We start from the raw sequence: 19,954 nt of genomic DNA, 5'->3' as shown, positions 1-19,954 counted from the left end.
CAGGTAAATTAATGGGCAGTGGGAGAGGCTCCCTGGGTACAGCATGCCCAGTAAGTTTACCCGCTTCCTAGGAGGGTTGGCAGTGTGAAAGGGGCTGCAAAACATTGACATCAATGTTAGCAGAGAGGTTGCATCATCACTGAAACATATTCCGATCAACCACCATTTCATTTTACATCCCTATAATGGAATCCAATGCAGTCTACATCAGCATGAAAGAGCTCCAGCATTCTTCCGCCCCCACCCCCCTACTCAAAAGAAATCAGCACTGTTGAAATTGATGATATTGCACATCACTGCTGTGGGTGATAGAATGGCGAAAGTCATCCACACAGGGGTCTACATCCCATACTGAAATAGTGCCACACAAAATAAATGTGTTCCCTGTTTACATAATCAAGCACTTTAAAACTTCCATCATTTAACCAAAATAGGGAAAAATATTTTCAGGAAAGGAAGAGCTTAGATTAAGTGAATATACTTTGTAAAATGTTTTGAAAGTGAGCCATTGACAAGTTTTGAATGCACAATTTAAAAATTACAAATTCTGCTATATTTAATTAAAGAGTACAGAATAAAAATGGTAACATGACATTCAACCACCTGGTTATTACTTTGTTTTATGTAGTAATTGCAACTTCGACACTGAGAGAAAGAATCAAGCAAATTTGTGCCCAAAAGATTTACCCAGAATAACAGCTCAATCAAAAAGTCTGCTGACGCCTGCTTGTTGTGCAATACACAAAAGTGCTGCAGAAACTCAGCAGATCACACAGTAGCTAGAAAGTAAAGGGTAACTAAAGCCACTTTCAGGTGCTCAGATGCAGATAATGCGCCGGCAGACGCGGCTGGGGGAGTGCAGCTGGGACGTTCAGGTGGCTGCGGAGAAGACACCTTTCTGTCACCTGAATGTGTCGGCTGAAGGACAGCCACGTCTGAGCGAACGCCAGCTCCTGTGGACTGTGGCCGTAGTCACGGCTTGTTTATGGAGCATCTTGTAGCAGCACTACATGAAAATAATGGAAAAGAAATCAACTTTACAAAACATTTGTTGGTTTGTTTTCACCAGGACAATATCTCTGTGCGTTGCTCCCTATTGATGTATCCTTTGCTCTTGATCAATGACAATTTATGACAGAATTTCTGCGGGTTTCGGCTCATCAGGTTTGAGGACACAAAGGTTGAGAGATGCTCGTGTAGAACTCTCTCCAGAATGCAAAAATCAATATGAAAGATTAACTGCAACTAACAAGCCTTCTTCATTCTCTATAAACCAACACCAAATTGTGGCTGGTGCGAGACTACACGGCTGGAGCAGCCAGCGCGGGACATCAGGGCCCCGTAGTCCCTCACCGGCCGCCCCAGCCCCAAAGTCCCACGCCGGGGGGCTGTCAGGCAGCGGGGTGGGTAGCTGTCAGCGGGTCACCAGCTGACTGTCAACAGCCCGCCTGCTGCTCGGCACCTGAAAGCTGCTAGCCGCTTTGCCTTGCTGCTTTCAGGTGCCTAGGGGGAGCACTCCAAGCCGGGGAATATACCTCCCCGAGGAGGGTAGGTAAGTTCTCCACTTTCAGGTGGCCTCCCAACAGACGCATTTGGGTATTTTAGGCGGCTTTACATTCGGGTATTCTGGCAACCTGAAAGCGGTTTAACGTATTGGGCCTGAACCCTTCATCAAGGTATAAGCAAAAAGCAGGCAAGTGCCTGAATAGAAGTGGATAGAGGAGGGAGGGAGGAAGGGGCAAGGAAAGGAGTACAGGCAAACAGTTGAGAGGTCATAAGTGAATATGGTACAGTATAAGGTGAATAACCAGCCTTTCCAGTTTGTGTCAGAATTAGCTTGTGCTGTTAGATCTGCAAATCATCCCCATGACCCAGATAGGCTGTGGGCAACTTGCAGTAGGGGACTTGCATGAAATTGGAGACTGGCCCATGGGAACCAGATATCAGAACTGGGATGCTGAGGGCAAGAATGGTTCTAGAGGGCCTCGATGTCTGAAGACTTCCTCATAATGTTGACAGTTTGGATCTGGAGCTCAGGTTGCCTATGAATTGAAAAGGAGTCTGTGGGGCTGGAGGAGTGCTGGAGATGAATCCACGGATATTCAGTGACTGAAGGGACTCTTGTTTGCTTCTTTCTATAATACTGTAAGGGGCATTGGGCGACACCAATGGCGAATCTTAGTTTTTTTACATAGACCTTGGATGACTTTTCAGATCTGACGTGTCTCCCTCCCTTCCGCAGTGGCTGTTCACACAGGAATGACCAAATATTCTATCTGCCTGTGAGTTTAGACAGAATACTAGAAGTAAGGTATGTAAAGAGGTGGGGCGTGTAATGCCACTGAGTCAACGTCATCCGTGGTGTATGTTATACGTGTGACATACAGCCCCACTGCAACAACATTGTCAGTGACGTCCTATGGATCACTAGGGGTCGAGAAAGTGAAATGTCTGAACGGGAATGAGGCCTTATTCCCATTCCGATCTTTTTACACAGACTGCATTCCAGGAAATTGAGAATAATTTCCTTGAATGCAGTGGCTGTGTGAAAATGCATATTTGTCTGCCTTACGGCAGTCTGAAGACAATTTTTGTGTAATAGTAAATGACAATAAAGGGATCTTGATCATTCTCTTCTGTGTTAAATTTCCAGCAATTACTCATGTTCATCTTGTGGGCGTATTTTGGAGATTACATTTGTAAATGAATTTGCTTTATAAATTTTCATGGAAGATGGATATTCAGTGTAGACAAGAATATAAATCTATGCTTTCAGGCATCGAAGTTACTTCACATTGAGTCTGAATTTAGTAATTAGGTATAAAGTGTTTTTGTGTTTAAGAATTTGAAGGCAGCATAAAAGCTAGAAAACTTTACATTTTGAGGCTTATCGCTTATTTGTAAAGTTGGAATTTACAACTGGCTGCAAGAAATGTAGGTCACACAGTAGACAGATCTGACATGTAACTTTGTCTTTTGGCCTGTGCTCCTCCCTGCCCTTTTCTTCCCTCCTCCCCCAGCCTTTTTATTCAGGTGCCTGCCTGCTTTTTGCTCATACCTTAAAGAAGGCCTTGGGTCCAAAATGTTGGTTATATATTTTTATCTCCAATGGACGCTGCAAGACCTGCTAAGCTCCTCCAGCGTTTTTGTGTTTTTACTACAATCACAGTGTCGGCAGAATTGCTTCACTAGCATGTAATTTAGCGCCTCCTGTCACACTAACTGAAATGGGGACCCAAACTGAATGAGATAATAAAGCTCAAAAGCTTCAGATGCTGACATCTTAAGCAAACAAACAATGAACTGCTGGAGGAACTAATTAGGTCAGGCAGCATCCATGGACAGAAATGGTCAGCCAATGCTTCTGGTTGGGACCTATTATCGAGGCTAAAGTAAAACAAAAGAGGTCGATGGGGGAGAGGAGAAGGGCTATTGGACAAAATTTCCTTGCCCACCTTCAGTCTAATACCCTATCACCTCACTCCTCTCCTCCTTTATATTCACAATATTGCACCACTTTTAATTTAACTTTGATAAAGGGTCCTGACTTGAAATGTTGACTGACCATTGAATGGTGGAAACAAATTGATCTGGAACCTTTATCAAAGGGCGGCACTGTTAGTGCAGCAATTAGCGCAACGTTGTTATCGCATCAGTGACCTGGGTTCAAATAAGGAGTTTGTACGTTCTCCCCGTGTCTGCATGGATTTCCTCCAGGCACTCAGGTTTCCCCGCACCATTCACAACATACTAGTGTTGTAGATTAATTGGGTGGCATGGACTTGTGGGGGGAAAGAGCCTGTTTCCACGGTGTAGGTCTAAATTTAAAAATATAACCATAAATCCTTGAAAGATTTTGTAGGGCTGCTGAGAAAGAGCTTGGGAAAAGACTAATTTGATTGCATTTTCAAAGAATCAATGTAGTCTCGATGGGTCATGTGGCTAACTTCTCTGCTGAGTCATTTTATTTGACTACCTGACAAGGAAATTCTACCTTAGGCTATTTCAGATCCTGTCATCACTGCTGAAGCATACCTTGGCTGAGCCATCCCTCAATTATTCTTCATACTGAATATTGTGAACAATGAAGTGCAAGTGCTTCATTTTTAAGTTATAACATCTCTGGAGTTCCTTTTGATAATCTGTGTGTAAGCAGCTAATAAAGAAGGTTTGCTTTTCTGCTAGAAGTCGAGCAATGATGGTGTCTAAGTGTATACAGAGAACAGTGTAGATTTAATATCCTGTATTCATTAGTTTGCTTAAGGATGGGTACCTGTTCCTTTTTTTAAAATATGACTTTGAACAAGTAAAAATATAGCAAATGTGAACACAAGAGACTGCAAATGCTGGAATGTAGAGAGAAAAATCTGCAGGAGGAACTCAGCGAGTCAGGCAACACCCACGCTGGTAAATGGACAGTCGCTGTTTTGGACTAATGCTGCCTGACCTCCTGAGTTCCTCCAGCAGTTTTGTTTATTGCTCTAGTTGTAATTATGCATTACATATATTCAGATAAGATTCGATAGTAATTTTGAATTTCTCCCCAGCTATAGGTTCTGGAAGGGGAGTGGTACAGCTTGATATGAATTTCTACTATTTCAAGCATCCCCTTTCAATTTTGCACATTTTAAATTTGAATGTGGTAGGTCTGGAATGTTCTTAAATGTAACAGAACAGAAAGAGCATTTATTCTAAACACTGTAATGCAACATCACGAGGCCCACACATTTATGCACATACAAGTGTTGTTCGTACCCTCTTCACTAATTTTCTGGAGTGGGTGCTGAATGATTCAACCTGCTTTTCCTACCATTTAACTTGAACTTAAAACGGTTTCTCAATAAGTTTTCTTCTGGACTTACAGTTGTGTTCTTTTCCAGCGTCAGCATGCACAATCTGGCCCAAATTTAATGGAGAAGGAAGCCTGCTCAAGAAGACTTTGAAGCCTTGAAGAGTGTTTTCCCACAAGAATTCAGTTGCAATGTGCATTAAGCAAGTACTTGGATAGATTGTACAAACTACCTCGAAGGCTCGCCACCCATAAGGAATACAGACAGCCTTTATTTTTTCTATTGTGAATTACTGGTTTATAAAACTTTGGTATGAATACTGGGTGTCTCTGAAAATAGTTTTCAAAGAAAGACTGGTGTTGCCTTGAGCTTCTCCTGTTAGATGCACTGAACGCTCGTGGTGCACATGTGAAGAATATCTTCCACACGTCTTGTTTCATCATGTCAACCAACAGTAGTTCGTGCACACCAGCTGGTAATGGACACGTAAATGGTTATCCAGTGCCCCATTATCCATTCTTCTTCCCGCCGGTCCTCGGGGGCCTTTCACCGCCTTCCATAAACGGATTGCAACACCAGCTTCCAGTCAGTGGCTACAGTACCCCCTCACCTGCAAGTAAGTAACACAACATCATTTGTCTTTCCTCTCTATGTTTCAGGAGTAAATTGTTTGCACCTGTTTTTAATATGCACATAAGGATTCCAATGCCTGCGTTGTAGCTGCAGAGAATTTGACCTGATGCATTGCTTCTGTAACAACATACATGGCTGCCTTCCCCATTCTTAGTGAAATAGCAGTGCAATGGTTTGCAATTTATTTTTAATTCAAAACAGTTCATCGTGTATTTGGGTTTCATTTGTGAAAATGGAGACTGGCAAAGCTAAGTAGGACAGTTCAAGCTTCTGAAACTCGTGGGAAAGTTGATCAATGAATCCCGAGTGAAATACTGTAATTGAATCTGGAGTGAAAGATAAAAGTCTGCAGATGCTGTGACTGTAGTAAAAGCACAAAAATGGTGGAGGAACTCAGCAGGTCTTACAGCACCCATATTTCTACCAACATTATAAGCCCTTGAAGAAGGACTCAGGCCCAAAATGTTGGATAGATATTTGTACCTTCTTTGGATACTGGGAGACCTGCTGAGTTCCTCCAGCATTTTTGTAATTTAATTGAATCTGTTGTTTTTTGTAGTCCAGGAGTCGGGTATTATGCTGCCAGGTTTTGTGAAACTAAAATTGGTTAACAGGATAACCCAAATCTTTATTTTGGGACTTTTTGCTAGCTCTGAACCCTTCATATTGGCAACTTTTGTTCATGTTAACACAGAACTAAATCAAGGTGAAATCAATTCTTTGTATTGATTAGTGCATTAGTTACTCTGTAATTAGGACCACAAACTACTCTGAAAAAGATGTTACTATTTTAACCAGTTTCAACTTAGTTGCAACTCTGATGTTGGTCAGAATTTTTTACTTTTGGAAGAGGGTTGAGATTTCTAATTATTGTAATAATGCTTGTGCTATAGGTGTTTGACCTGAGTCGTTTGAGGGTTAAAGCTGTCATTTGGATCACTAACAGACATGAATCAGACCTATTTCATGCCCATTTCAACAGGGATTGGAGTGTGCACTTAGTTGGTTTATCTTTAAGGTATTTCATCAGTCCTGTAGTTAGCACATTGAAACTACACCTCCTGAATGCCCTGGAGACCTAGAAGAGGCAGGAAACTGGAGGACTTTTTTGAGTTGTATTTATAAAGCAGAACCATGTTATGAAAGAAGAATTTTATGTTATGACCTAGTCTGGCTAAATTGCTGAATAATGTTTTCCTGGTCCCCGAGGACAGTCTGTGCAAGACAGATAAGAGAAAATGTCACTGGTAACTGTTGGATTGGTTTACCACATAGAAAGAAAGACAGGCAATTATTTAGTGGGGCTCAGGATATTGCTAAGTCCCTTATAGCAATTGAAGCATCTTTTGAAGTGTGGCCAGTATAGTAATGTAGGAACTTGGTGTTTATATGTCCGGAAAGCTCAAACGTAGTGTTTACATTACCACCTCCTGATTCAGTGGAAAAATCACTTTGTCTGTGTGGAACTTTGCATCTCTAGAATCAGTCATGCCATCATATTTACCTCAACATTCTGCCACCAGAGTCAAGACAGCTGACATGGGTGCCACTGTGTAATTAATAAAAGAATATTGGGCAGGATATACAAATACCCCCACTGTTTGATATTGCTGGTGTGAAATCTCTTGGCAACTAAGGAAGAGACAGAAATGTTTTTTAGACAGCAATGTTGTAAAAATCTTGGAAAAATTTAACATAAATTAACATAATTACTCACTTTGTGGTCATTTACACTGCACGCCTTAAGTCCTTTGCACACTAGTCCCGGGGCATTTACGTGGAGCAACGTGGCCTGCGTCATCAGCTGGACGTCAAATTCATGAGGGGAGTTTTGCAGTGTGATTTAGAGTGCAGGCTTCCCCCGAAAAGTAGTAAGGGTCCTGCAAGATAAATCATGTAACAGCAAATTTTGTTGAATGTGCCATTACATGCCTGCAGTCTAAAAACCAGAAGAAGGAGCTATTGTGCAGAAACTGTCCAATTAGTGCTACCATTTGAAATTTGTGAAGCATATTTTGAATGCTCTCTGTTTGTCAATTACCATGTTTCAGTTTGGATATTTTTTTAATTGAACTGCATATATTTTACTTCTTAAGACTTGCGTTGCTTCAACTAAAATGATAAGGAATAGATGAAAATATAATCTGTGTCATCTATACTGTGGCCTAAAACTCAGTTAACCAGGCCATAGTTTTTTTTAAATTAAATTTTATTTTTGAATGATTTAAAATCTATTCCAGTGCTCACCAGAATTTACCTTTTCAGAAATGGTATTGTGTCAACAAATGTTCTTTTGAGGCATTGTTTCCTGTTTTAACAGCAGGTAATGCTCTTTGTGCAGATCTTCTCTCACACACACCTCAGGTCAAAATGAAGCCCAATTTAATGTAACATAATCACACAGGTACCAGCAATAGGATGTAAAATTTGGGTTAGTGCCTTGGCTGTGGGCATGTGCCATGAAAATGACAGAACACAATATTCCACAGACAATCCCAGTGAAACTCAGCAATAAACTGGAGACACAAGAGGCTGGAGCAAAGGAATGAAATGGCCTTGATGAAGGACCTGAAACATGGACAGTTTCACCCCCCCCCCCCCCCCCACTTGTGCTGCTTGACTCACTGAATCCCTCCAGCAAACTAATGATTATCAAATGACAAAGCTGTCCAATTAACACTAAATAATTGAAAGATTCTGATTTTTTACCTCAACTGAACTTGCTTTTCATAATTGTAATATACAGCAGTATTAGTGATTTCATTGTGTACTGGGGAGACCCTCACGTTGCTGCTATCACTATGTCTGCTGGTACTTTTGATCGTTTTCAGTTGTTGTCCCCCCTCCCACCGCCCCCACTCTTCAGCCCAATCATGTTGCTTCTACCTTCTTAAGTTAATGAAACCCTGAGCAGAGATGGTCTAGTTTGAATTGTTTCCTACAGAGCCTGAATAGATTTTAACCTTCTTGGAAAATGAAACTTCCATACCTTTGCTGAAATGTTAACCATCAATGAATGATAAAAATATGTACCGGAGACAGTTTAGTGAAGCTTGCAAAAAAGTATTTTAATGGAAAGATTACATAAAGTAACAGCAGAACCATGTGCAGTAAAACCCCTGATATCCAGAATTCAAGCCACCAGCAAAAAAAATCGCAAAAAATAAACAAGTTTTAAAAAAACACAAGTTTAAAATTGGCGCGCCTCACCATTAATTCACCAATCACACAACTGGAAAATCTACTTATCCAGCATCTACCAATCCCCATAGGTGTCAAATACCATAGGTTTTACATATTAGGTTGAGTGAGGGGGAGAATACTTCATAGCAATATAGGAATCTAGAACAAAGGGCTCCTTTGACATGGTGTGAAGCAAATTATTGAGCTTATTTTGAAGAAAGTGGAGGTTTTCAAATGGAATTATTTTTAAAATAGTAACTTTTAATATATTTTTCATATATATTGCATCTTGTCTTAAATGAAACAAGTTCCATGTCAAAAATTTAATGTTCAGTTTGGTGTTGTGCTGCATTGTAATATGACAAGCAGCTCATTATAAAATGAGATATCTCCAGGGTCCCACTTGTCCGCTTCAGTCCTGATGAAAATTAAAGGTACCATTAAGACCTGCAGATTGCCTGTCGGCTCAAGTTGCAGCGCTAACACAATTACATTAATGTCTCCCTCAATGCAGCAGTGATTCCTGAAAGGTCAAGGGACAAGGCTTCCTCTTTTCCTGGTGATGTGTATTTTACAGTTCACTGGAATCCAAGTTTGAAAGGCCTACTATTTTTTCATTTAGGAATGTGCACTGATTTTTTTTTTTCAGTGCTCTTCGTTTTAGATTTCAGTCACATCTTTACATTTATCGATTTGTTTTTAGAAAGTGACGTGGGCAGTTTGTCAGTCATATTTTTTGTGATCTTGTGGCTGTCACTAGTTTAGGTTTTACAGATATGCCATCCAGTTAATGGACAGCAAAACTGAAGGATCTCTGCATAAGTAGAGCAGTGTCCCAAAGCTTATCATTTTGTGCCTTGACTGTTCAAAGATTTAGATTTTTGATTTTGGTCTCCCTCATTTTCTTTACTCCCCCTCCCTCATGTTGTTCCAGTTTTTTACCTCTTCAATAGAGGGTGAGATGGCAGTTTTCCAATCACGATTTCTGAAATAGCTTCCATGCGAAATTCATTTTTAAAATAAAAATCATATTACTCTTTCTGGACTGAAGTACCCATTGACTCTTTTGGTTCCATGTAAATTATTGCGAATCATACACAGTTATGAAATGTGAGGTTCGGAGAGAAACCTGGGGTGAAAGGGAAGAACAGATGCAGACTACAGGTGTCCATCTGAGAGCACAGTTCTTGTGGCACACCTGTTTAAAGATAAAGGCTCATCCAATACTGTGGATTGGAGCAACCTGAAAGAAAGTGGCTTGCATTTTCTAGAGCCTTTTACGTCCTCAGAATATCCCTAATCACTTCACTGCTGATGAAGGAGTTTCAACGTGTGGCTGTTGATATAATGTAAAATGATTAATTTGCACTATGGTTCATGGAATGTATTACTTGGATTAAGTACTCTAAATATTCCTATTTTCTTTGGCACTTAAAATGGCAACTATGAGCAATAATAAACCAGGAATAAATAGTTATGGATTTTGCAAAAACAGAACTTCTACACAAAAAGATGACAGTTAGTTGGTTAAGGGCCTGATTGCAATTTTGAACACTAATGTCACCGTATCACAGTTTTGAGTGAACCCCCCCACCCCGCGTTATTTTAAGTATCTGTTTTCAACCATTATGCAAACTGAGGTGACAGCTGAAAAGCTAAACCACTTTTGGCTCTTTGTTATGTAATCACAATTCTTGTCAGCTGCCTGTAGGAGAATGAGATGTGATTATTAAATCAGAATGGAATCAACACTGCACTGAGCCAATACTTAGAAAGGTTATTTGGACAGTAATTAATTCAGTTTTGAATCTAAGCACAAATTGTGTCAGTAAGTAGATTTCCCCTGATAGTGTAACTGTTCACGCAGAGTGTTACTGACCCAGGCTGGCTAGAAGACCTCAAAGTTCAAATATCCTCAATCTTTATTTTGATGCTGATGAGTAAGAGGTGCTGAATAAATATTTCCAATGTGTTTAACGTCCCCGTTTACAATAGGGAGAACGGGGCAGTAATTCCTTGTCTCTTACGGTTTTTACACAGCTGCTGCATTACTGGAAATTTTCACAAAATTCCTGCAATGCAGGCTGTGTAAAAAGGTTGGAATGGAAATGGGGGCCTCATTCCTGTCCTGAAATTTTTCCTGTGACAGCCCTAGACAATTATGCACATTGCCTGGCCTGTCATCTAAACCGAACTGCAGGGGATCCGCAACAATGGGCTAATGAATGCAAAGTACATGATGACGTGTTCAACTCATGTCACTTTTCCCACAACTGCCAACATTACTACACTCTTGACTAATATTAACATTCCCGTTTGCTCACTTTGGAAAAAAGATCCCAATTCTACAAATTAACAAAGATGCAGTGTGGTTATAATTCGGTAAAATTTTTGCTCGGTCGCTGAGGAGATGATTTCAAACCAAGGACCTTCCAACATGATCATACGTGAACATAAAATCCAGCAGATTCATCCACACCTTCACTTCCACAGAGGTCTGAGGAAATTTGGCATGTCACTTTTGCATCCTTCTACAAACGCACTTTTGAATGTGTCCTGTCAGGGGGCATTACTAGGAGGAAGGGCGGATCTGCAAGGCTTGCAGAGGGTTGTAAGCACCATCCCCGTCTCCATCTTTACTCTCCCTGCATTGGAAAAGCAGCCAATGTATTAAAAGACCCCTTTGTCAAGAGGAAAATACAAGAGAATAAGATCACGCCCCTCCAGTTTCAATGATGGGTTCTTTCCTGCCGTTATCAGATTCCAGAAGGAATCTCACTCTTGTGAAATCAAGTTACCTTTGCTCTGCAACATAATTCTGAACTTTTGACCTGTGTTATGTGCAGGATGTCTATTTTGATTGCTTACATAACAATTTTTCCTCACTGCACCTTGATACACATGACAATGAATTAGCAAGTCCCTCTGAGAACCAAGAACCACGGATGCTGAAGAGACAAAGTGGGCCAGCCCAGGGAGCATCCATGAAGTAAAATGGTCAGTGAACGTTATTACATTTTAAAATTAGATGTACAGCATGGTAATGGGCTCTTTCGGTCCACGAGTCCGTGCCGCCCAAATTTACATTCTATTCCACCCATCCCTGTCTATGCTTCGTATCCCTCCTTCCCACATTAGTCTCGATAAAGAGTCTCAATTCCAAACATTAACTGCCCATGTCTCATTGGATGCTGCCTGGCCTGATGCATCCCCATAGGTTCTAATTTCTTACTCATGATGTAGCTCCTTTAACCAGATGCAAGAAATCTGATTCAGAGAATAACCTGTCTTCAGAACTGCATTTGGACAGGGATGCACAGCAAACTCGCCAGCAGGCTAACTTCATACATTATGGAGTGAAACACCAAAGTCTGCAGACGCTGTGGTTGCAGTAAAAGAGCTCAGGCCTGAGACATCAGTAATTTATCTTTACCTCCTGTGGATGCTGCGAGACCTGCTGAGATCCTCTGGCGTTTCTGTGCTTTAACTGCCATGCATAATGGAACAAGCCCCAGCCTCGTGTGGGGATTGGCAGCCTCCCCCTCTGCTCCTCGCTTTCACTCTCATTACCACATCATTCTTCCCAGCTCCCTGCTGTCCAAAGTTGATGCAGTCACATTGTATGTTACTGCAGGGTCTTTGTTTTGATCGACGTCGACCAATGTCCCGCCTTCAAAATCACCGCAATTCAGGCATTTTAGTGTAAATGTCCTTCCTGTGTGAACGGCCACTAAGGAGGATAAGTGTGAAAGTTACCGAAGGGAAATTATCGCGATGGCGTGTAAAAACCATAAATGTGTTATGTATGTGGACATGAAGTGAGGACAGGATAGGCTTGCAGAGTGAATTTGAAGTAGGTAATTGTTGTGTAAGAAATGCAATGGCTAATCTGTATGGGCACAGCACGGTAGCATAGAACATAAGAGATGTAACTAAACATGTTGGTTGAGGGATAAAATTTCATTATCTGAACTCATTTTCAAAGGGGTCTGGAGATTTCACAGTGTCTCACTTAATGTTCTTCACAGCTGGTGAAGCTTTTTGTTTGATGTGTCGTCATTGCTATAATGTAAGACAGTGATGTACATTCGGCTTTGGGCATGCTGATTTGCACAGAAGTTTTCCATTTGATGACCATATCTTCCGTAATTTCATTTAGTAATTAGAAAGGGAAATGGGATTCTTCTAAAATGGATCATTTCCATACAGAGACCACAGTTATAAAAAGTTCAGGAAAGATACTCAAAAGAAAAGATCCTGCCCCAACCTATATCCAACACTGTAAGCATTATCACATTTCTTTCTTCCCATTGTTTTTAACCATTTTCCACTTAAATGTCTCCAGTATTTGCCTCAATTACAACTTGCTATGAAAATTAGCCAGCATGGTGTGTTCCTGCACAAGGGTTTACAAAATGATAAATAAGCTGGATCAGACAATCCACTGCTAGTATTTACTGACAGCAAATCGTGTCAAAAAGTGAATTGAATTCAACAGAATTGAACAGAAAAAAACTCAATTTCTGAGACCTATCCAGGCAACGTTCTAGAGGTAATGCAATAATAACAACAAATAAACAATTGTGTTTGGGGTATTGTTAACTGCCCTTGAATCTAGAGGTTTGTGTTTTCAAGCTCATGTATTTTCTACCTCGTGTGAGAGGGAAGCAGAGAGTATGGCCGAAGCAGAGTTTCTTACTGATCACCAAGCACTGAACTTCCAACTGCCAATTTGATGAGTACTGTTCTCTGCGATGTCACTGAGACCCCACTATCTACGTTTTCTTATATTCTCACCAATGGGATTGGTTTCCTTCCTGCTGGTCCAGGCCGCGCTAAGATTTAGCAGCAGACTGAGCGATGGGAAGGACGTGGACGTCCCACATCCTTTGAACATTCAAAAGATCTCCCCATGTCTTGTGAAATTGTTGTTATAAAACAAATAGACATTTTGAGACCATTTGAATCTCAATTTTTGAAAATCCAACGTCTGCCTCTCTTTGTTCTGATGCCCTCTTACTTTGAGCTAATTAGCTGGAATTAGTATTTTCTTTCTCAGCTAAGTGTGATGTATTAAAGACATGCTTGTTATATTTTGGTGAAGGCAAATGGTCACAGGTATATGCTTGCCAGTATCTTGCACAGTGGAAAAGTACTGAGGCACTTTTGCAAAGGAGTAAAAATTAATTCTAAGCTGTTGCACTTTTGGTGCACAAAATTTGGCTTCAGCCACAAAACTCTCTCAATAAATAGTCTCACCTCCTGGCAATTATCAGTCATCAAGTCAACTGGATGTTGATTATTTAATCACAAGTTGTCAGGATTCACTGTACAATTAGCACAGCCTTGGACTTTCCCTTTGAAGTATTACAATGTCCATTCATTCCCATGCGCTCAGGAGCTTGTAACCATTCTATTCGTTAGATGTCTGATACTGAATGGCTAATATTTCCATTTTTCTTGCGGCATTAAAGGTGGCCATTTCGAATTATCGAGCCTATGACTCAAAGAGCAATGCCATTCCGCTGCTAGTTTTTACTGTGATCCATTGGCCCAATGTTCTACCCCTCTTCCCCAAAGTTGTACTGTGGCCAATTAACCTACCAATTTGTATGACTTCAGGATGTGGGAGGACACCAAAGCAACAGGAGGAAACACATACTATCACAGGAACTTTATGCAGACAGCACTGGAGATTAGGATTGAACTGGCAATCATTGGTGCAAGTTTCCTCTCGTTATACTCTGGATTATAATTCAATTCCACTCCATTTGAATTGGAATTGTTGGTGCGGAAATGTTCATTTGTGCAGCAGAAACATTAATGTTACACTACACTGTTGGATCTACTTTGGATGTTTCAGAAATATGTAATTTATCCTAGTTATACCATTCTTATGAAATTCACACATTTCATACTGTTTATACCTGATTTTGTTTTTAACCATAAATCACCAATTAAATCAGATTTCAGAATCTCATGGTTTTAATTCACTAGTAAATTTTTTAATGGGCAGATGCCACAATTCATTTTGTATCGCCGTCGATGAGGAACAGTTTATGCAAGTAATAAAACCAAAGACACGCATGCTTCCCTGGAGATTTCAAGGAAGAAGAAAATAGACATGACAATCATCATGTGACAGTTGGTCATGTGACAGACTCAGCATGGGTTTTGCTTTGAAGTGGACTGCTGAGCTCCAGAAGTTTATCCAGGTCAGTGAAGCTTTGTTGAATGGCGTGACTGTGCCCCTGTATACAAAAGGAGCCAGCAGCTGGTGAATCAGGAGACCCAGTCTCGTGTTTTTGATCTACAAACATTAAACTCAGCACAGTGACATAGTTTGTTCTGATGCCAACCTTGCCATTGCCTTTCCGATGTGATCGTAACCTGGCCCTTAAAGTGTTCAGCACCCTCTGTGACTGGAGGGAGGAGGGTATCTGGTTGATGTCAGCTGCCTTGCATCTAATATCCACACATTTGCAGGTTTAAGGGTCTCTAACTGCTCCAATCCTAATTATGGATTAGTAAACTGAGGCTTGAATTTGAGGACTTCCTCAGCAGCATGACATGGGAGATCGCTTGGCACACCCAGCATTCAGCTGTTGCTATTCCACGCACCCCTTCAGTTAAAGTAAAATGTTGGCTTACTTTTTGGTATGCTGGTGTGTGTGACTGAAAAACATGCCTGTTCTGAAATTTGCCAAGATTTGGACTTCATACACAGCCAAACAATGATTCTATTTCCTAAGACGTGTTCCCCAGTGGACTTTGCAGTGATCCAGATGCTACGTGACCTGCTCCAACACTTTTGTGTATTGTTCTGGACCCCAGCATGCACATTTTCTATTTTAACTGTATATTATTTGGCAGAATAATCTCTTCAGTTTGGGGAATGTTCCATGTTAAAAAAATTGCCTTGGGAGGCCCTTGATTCCCCCCCCCCCCCCCCCCACTCCCTCTATGTAATGCAGATGGGCAATCCTTTCTCTTAATAATCTTAATAAAGCAGGTTTATTGGTTTCCAGCTTTCTCTTCAAAGCTCCTTATATTTCACTGCATCAACTGCAATGCACCTTTATAGCATCTTTAACCTTGTTTACGATCAATGGATTTTCAGAGAAAATGTTAGCCAGGGGACTGAAAGGTTGATAAAGGTTTTAAAGAGCACCTCGGAAGGAGAACAGGGAGACCTGAGGCTTGGGAAAGGATTTACCAGAACAGAAGGGTATGGTGGGATGGTGGAATTTATGGGTATATGTAAGGCTAAATCAAACAAGATTTGAAAGCTGGAGAATTTTTAAAAATTTTAAATTTAGACATACAACACAGTAATAGGCTCTTTTGGCCCACGAGTCCGTGCCACCCATTACATCCAATTGATCTACAATGTTCTCCAGCAATCCTAGCAAACAGAAAGAAAGAGAGAGATGGGAAAGTCTGTCTGCTGTCATTTGGCATAGGTATAATAATCAATCTATGTTCCAATTTTGGTAACAATTGGTCCCATAGTGTTGGAGGAGTTTTGTGACAGACAGACAATTGAACTTCCCGGATCCCTACATTTTCCTTACCCCAGTTTCGATTCTAAGCCTCATGTTAATAATAATAATGATGAGACAAAAGCTTCCTAAATAATATCGGAAATATTAAATACATCAAAAATAAAATTAATATACTTTTTTATTGAATTGGTTGACATCATTAATGAGAAGGATGTGTTTGATGAGTGTCAGCAAGTAAATTGATATTTGGTTGGAGATTGGTGAGTTTTAGTCTTAAGTTTCAGAGTGTGACAATTCTGTAAGTCATATCATGTCGAGCCTGAAGATCTACCGGGACCAATGCCTGAAGAGGGCGCACAAAATCAGTGAACCGGTGCGGACTCGAAAGGCCAACGTGGCCTGTTTCCGCTCCGTAAATGGCTATATGGTTAACCCCTGGTACATTTTTTGAATGGTCGGAGGAAACCCACACAGACACAGGGAGAACATACAAACTCCTTACAGACAGGGAGAGATTCGAACCCCAGTCCCGATCGCTGGTGATGTAACAGTGTTACACTTGGCGATGTAATAGCATTGTGCTAACAGCTGTGCTATCTGTGCCGTCCTGAGATAGTAAGTGGGTAAGTCATGGAGGAATTTGAAAATACCAATGAGAATTTTAAAATCCTCTTTCTCAGAGATTGCAGGTGGCTCAGGCTGAAATGGTTTTATTTTGGCTGTGACTCTTGAAAACTAATGCGTGTTCTGAAAGAGGATTGTCACATAGTGAAAAATAACTTGGTAACTACTGCAGAGCCAAAATGACCAAAGAGCACTTTTGTAACTATTCATTTTTAGTTGGCCATATGATATTTACACATGTGAAGGCACTGAGGGATTAAGACCCCAGGAGTCCTGTTTTGGAGGTTCTATGTAAAATCAGCCTGTTAGCCAGAGGGAAGAGAATCTGAATAATTATTGAGTGCTCTGCTGCAGCTCCCAATCCCAGCAGTTCAGTGGAGCTGTGGTACTTTTCTGCTAAGATAGACTATTTTTCCAAAAGTCACAAAATGCAAAATAGGGGCCTGGGGGACAAAGGCCCAGCAAAATAGGAGGGGAGGGTGGGGTGGAAAAGATTTCATTATGATATGTAAAAGCACTCTGAGATTAAATTAATTACTGTGTTTTATTCCTGAGAATAAGGAGGAAGAGATTGGAAGAGTCGCGTGAATACACATTTTTTTTTTAACATATAATTAACATTATTTTTTTCATAGTCGATTGTCACACTTACCTTCCAGAGTGGCTGTTCAGACAGGAACAACCTGTGTACAGATATCACCATGTGTTTAAACAAAGTACCACGGGAGCGGTAATTACGTAGGCTGGTCATGGGTCATAGTTGCCCATGACGTATAGTTTATGTTTGACACATGGCATCACTGCGTCGACGTTGTCAGTGACATCATTCATCTGCGTTCCAAAAAGCCTCTGGACAGAAGAGCAAAATGGCTCTTGATCCACAGATCCTGTTCATGCCAGCATCGCTCCAATAATTCAACATAGTGGTTGACTGCTGCGGGTAAGTTAATGCCTCCTTGCTGGACGTTTAAATCTCCCGCATTCCAGTGTTGCGAGCTGGATGCGTCATCACACATCATCATTGCATTGTATATATTAGACCATTGTTGAGGACTGCCTATGGTTCAGTTTAGACTGCAGGCAATCCACAATAATATCTAGGGGTGCCGCAGGAAAAATTTCAGAATGGGGATAAGTCATTCATTTCTATTCTGATCTCTTTACACAGACTGTTCTTGGAATTTGAGATTAATTTCCCGGAACCCAGTGACTGGGTAAAAAAAACATAATTGAAAATTTTCTTTTGAGATTCTGTTGAGACATCATTGTGAACCTTTCTCTTGGCTTCAACTGGCCTCTCTTTATACCACCATTCTCACCTCTTCTGAGCAGATTTCCAGCATTGGCAGCCATTTATGATTTTTACAGACTTCGCAGGATTTTACCATTATGAAAAGTCGCCGATATCCTAGCATTAGTCATTCATACTGGAATGACCCAAATTGCAAATCTCTGATTCTCTCTGCGATTTTGGGTAACGTACCAGCATTCTGCGAACAAAAGGGGGAGGACGCGTAACTTAGCAGCACCGATATCTGCGTCTTTTCTTCTTCTTTGGCTTGGCTTCGCAGACGAAGATTTATGGAGGGGTAATGTCCACGTCAGCTGCAGGCTCGTTTGTGGTTGACAAGTCCGATGCGGGACAGGCAGACACGGTTGCAGGGGAAAATTGGTGGGTTGGGGTTGGGTGTTGGGTTTTCCCTCCTTTGTCTTTTGTCAGTGAGGTGGGCTCTGCGGTCTTCTTCAAAGGAGGTTGCTGCCCGCCGAACTGTGAGGCGCCAAGATGCACGGTTTGAGGCGATATCAGCCCACTGGCGGTGGTCAATGTGGCAGGCACCAAGAAATTTCTTTAGGCAGTCTTTGTACCTCTTCTTTGGTGCACCTCTGTCACGGTGGCCAGTGGAGAGCTCGCCATATAACACGATCTTGGGAAGGCGATGGACCTCCATTCTGGAGACGTGACCTGCCCAGCGCAGTTGGATCTTCAGCTGCGTGGATTCGATGCTGTCGGCCTCTGCCATCTCGAGTATTTCGACGTTAGGGATGAAGTCGTTCCAATGAATGTTGAGGATGGAACGGAGACAATGCTGGTGGAAGTGTTCTAGGAGCCGTAGGTGATGCCGGTAGAGGACCCATGATTCGGAGCCGAACAGGAGTCTAATGTCACATATAACATACCATATTTGACAGCATGTTAGACCCACTTGTTTTTCCAAAAAAATGGCTCAAAATATTCCCCGGTTTTATATGCCAAGTTGAAATTAGGGTGATAATGGTGAGTGGCGTCAACCATTCTCCGCACTGGTCATTGTTGTGTTGAGAAAGTGTCAGGTCCGTGAGAGATGAGTCTGGACACAAGGGTTTGCTATCAAATATACTTTTATTAACACACAACATTTAATAGTAAATGTCGGAACAGGAATGGCACCCTCATTCCCATTCCAAGCTTTTTACACAGCATGCTTTCCAGGAAAATGGTAATGCAGCAGCCATGTAAAATACATATTTGTCCACTAATCATCCTTCTCCACCCTGCATAACTCAACTTCCTCAATCTGCCCAGTTTGTTTTCTCATGCCCCTCTCTTCCTTCGTCTGCCAATCCTTTGCTTCTTGTTCCATCATGTTTCACTTCTAACTGGTTAGCCACTCCCATGCGATTACCCCCTATTTCACCCCTCCCACCTTGTTCTCTTTACGCTGGAATCTGCTACCTTTCCTTAACCCTGATGAAAAGCTTTGGCTCAGCACTGATCAGTTTTTTTCTTCCACTGATGCTGCTCGGCCCACTGAGTTCCTCCAGCCGATTGTGCTTGGATTCAGATTCCAGCATCTGCAATCTCCTGAGTTTCAAGTTAAATTTCAGATTTATTGTCAGAGTACATAACATCACATACAACCCTGAGATTCCTTTTTCCTGGAATTGAGGTAGAATTATCACTTCTTGATGGTGCAAACAAACTGTAAGTGCACCTAACCAAATAAAGAAATGTAAACAAATTGTGCAATGCAGGGAGAAAAAAACAAATAAATAAAGTGCACAAGTAAGAATCCTTAAACGTTTGTCATTGAGAAGTCTGATGGTGGAGGGATTGCAGCTGTTCCTCAACCTGGTGGAGTCTTGCGGAACCTGGACCTCTTTCCTGATGGCAACAGCAAGAAAAAAGCATGGGTTAGGTGGTGTGGGTCTTTGATGAGTGCTGCTTCTCTCCACCGGCAG

General features: G+C 41.3%; 1 protein-coding gene across 5 annotated transcripts in view; it reads left to right on the top strand.

Moving 5' to 3' along the window:
* raraa (retinoic acid receptor, alpha a) overlaps nucleotides 1-19,954 on the top strand; it is a 657,787-nt gene that overhangs the window by 413,774 nt on the left and 224,059 nt on the right. For all 5 annotated transcript variants that reach the window (XM_069906794.1, XM_069906796.1, XM_069906797.1 and 2 more), the window contains one exon: nucleotides 4,881-5,406. In XM_069906794.1, coding sequence (XP_069762895.1) covers nucleotides 5,232-5,406 — 175 coding nt within the window. In that variant the 5' untranslated portion in view covers nucleotides 4,881-5,231. The remainder of the gene's footprint in view (nucleotides 1-4,880; nucleotides 5,407-19,954) is intronic.

The sequence above is a fragment of the Narcine bancroftii genome, chromosome 12, assembly GCF_036971445.1.
Source record: "Narcine bancroftii isolate sNarBan1 chromosome 12, sNarBan1.hap1, whole genome shotgun sequence".
NCBI lineage: Eukaryota > Metazoa > Chordata > Chondrichthyes > Torpediniformes > Narcinidae > Narcine > Narcine bancroftii.
This window is presented reverse-complemented; position numbering and strand designations above follow the sequence as displayed.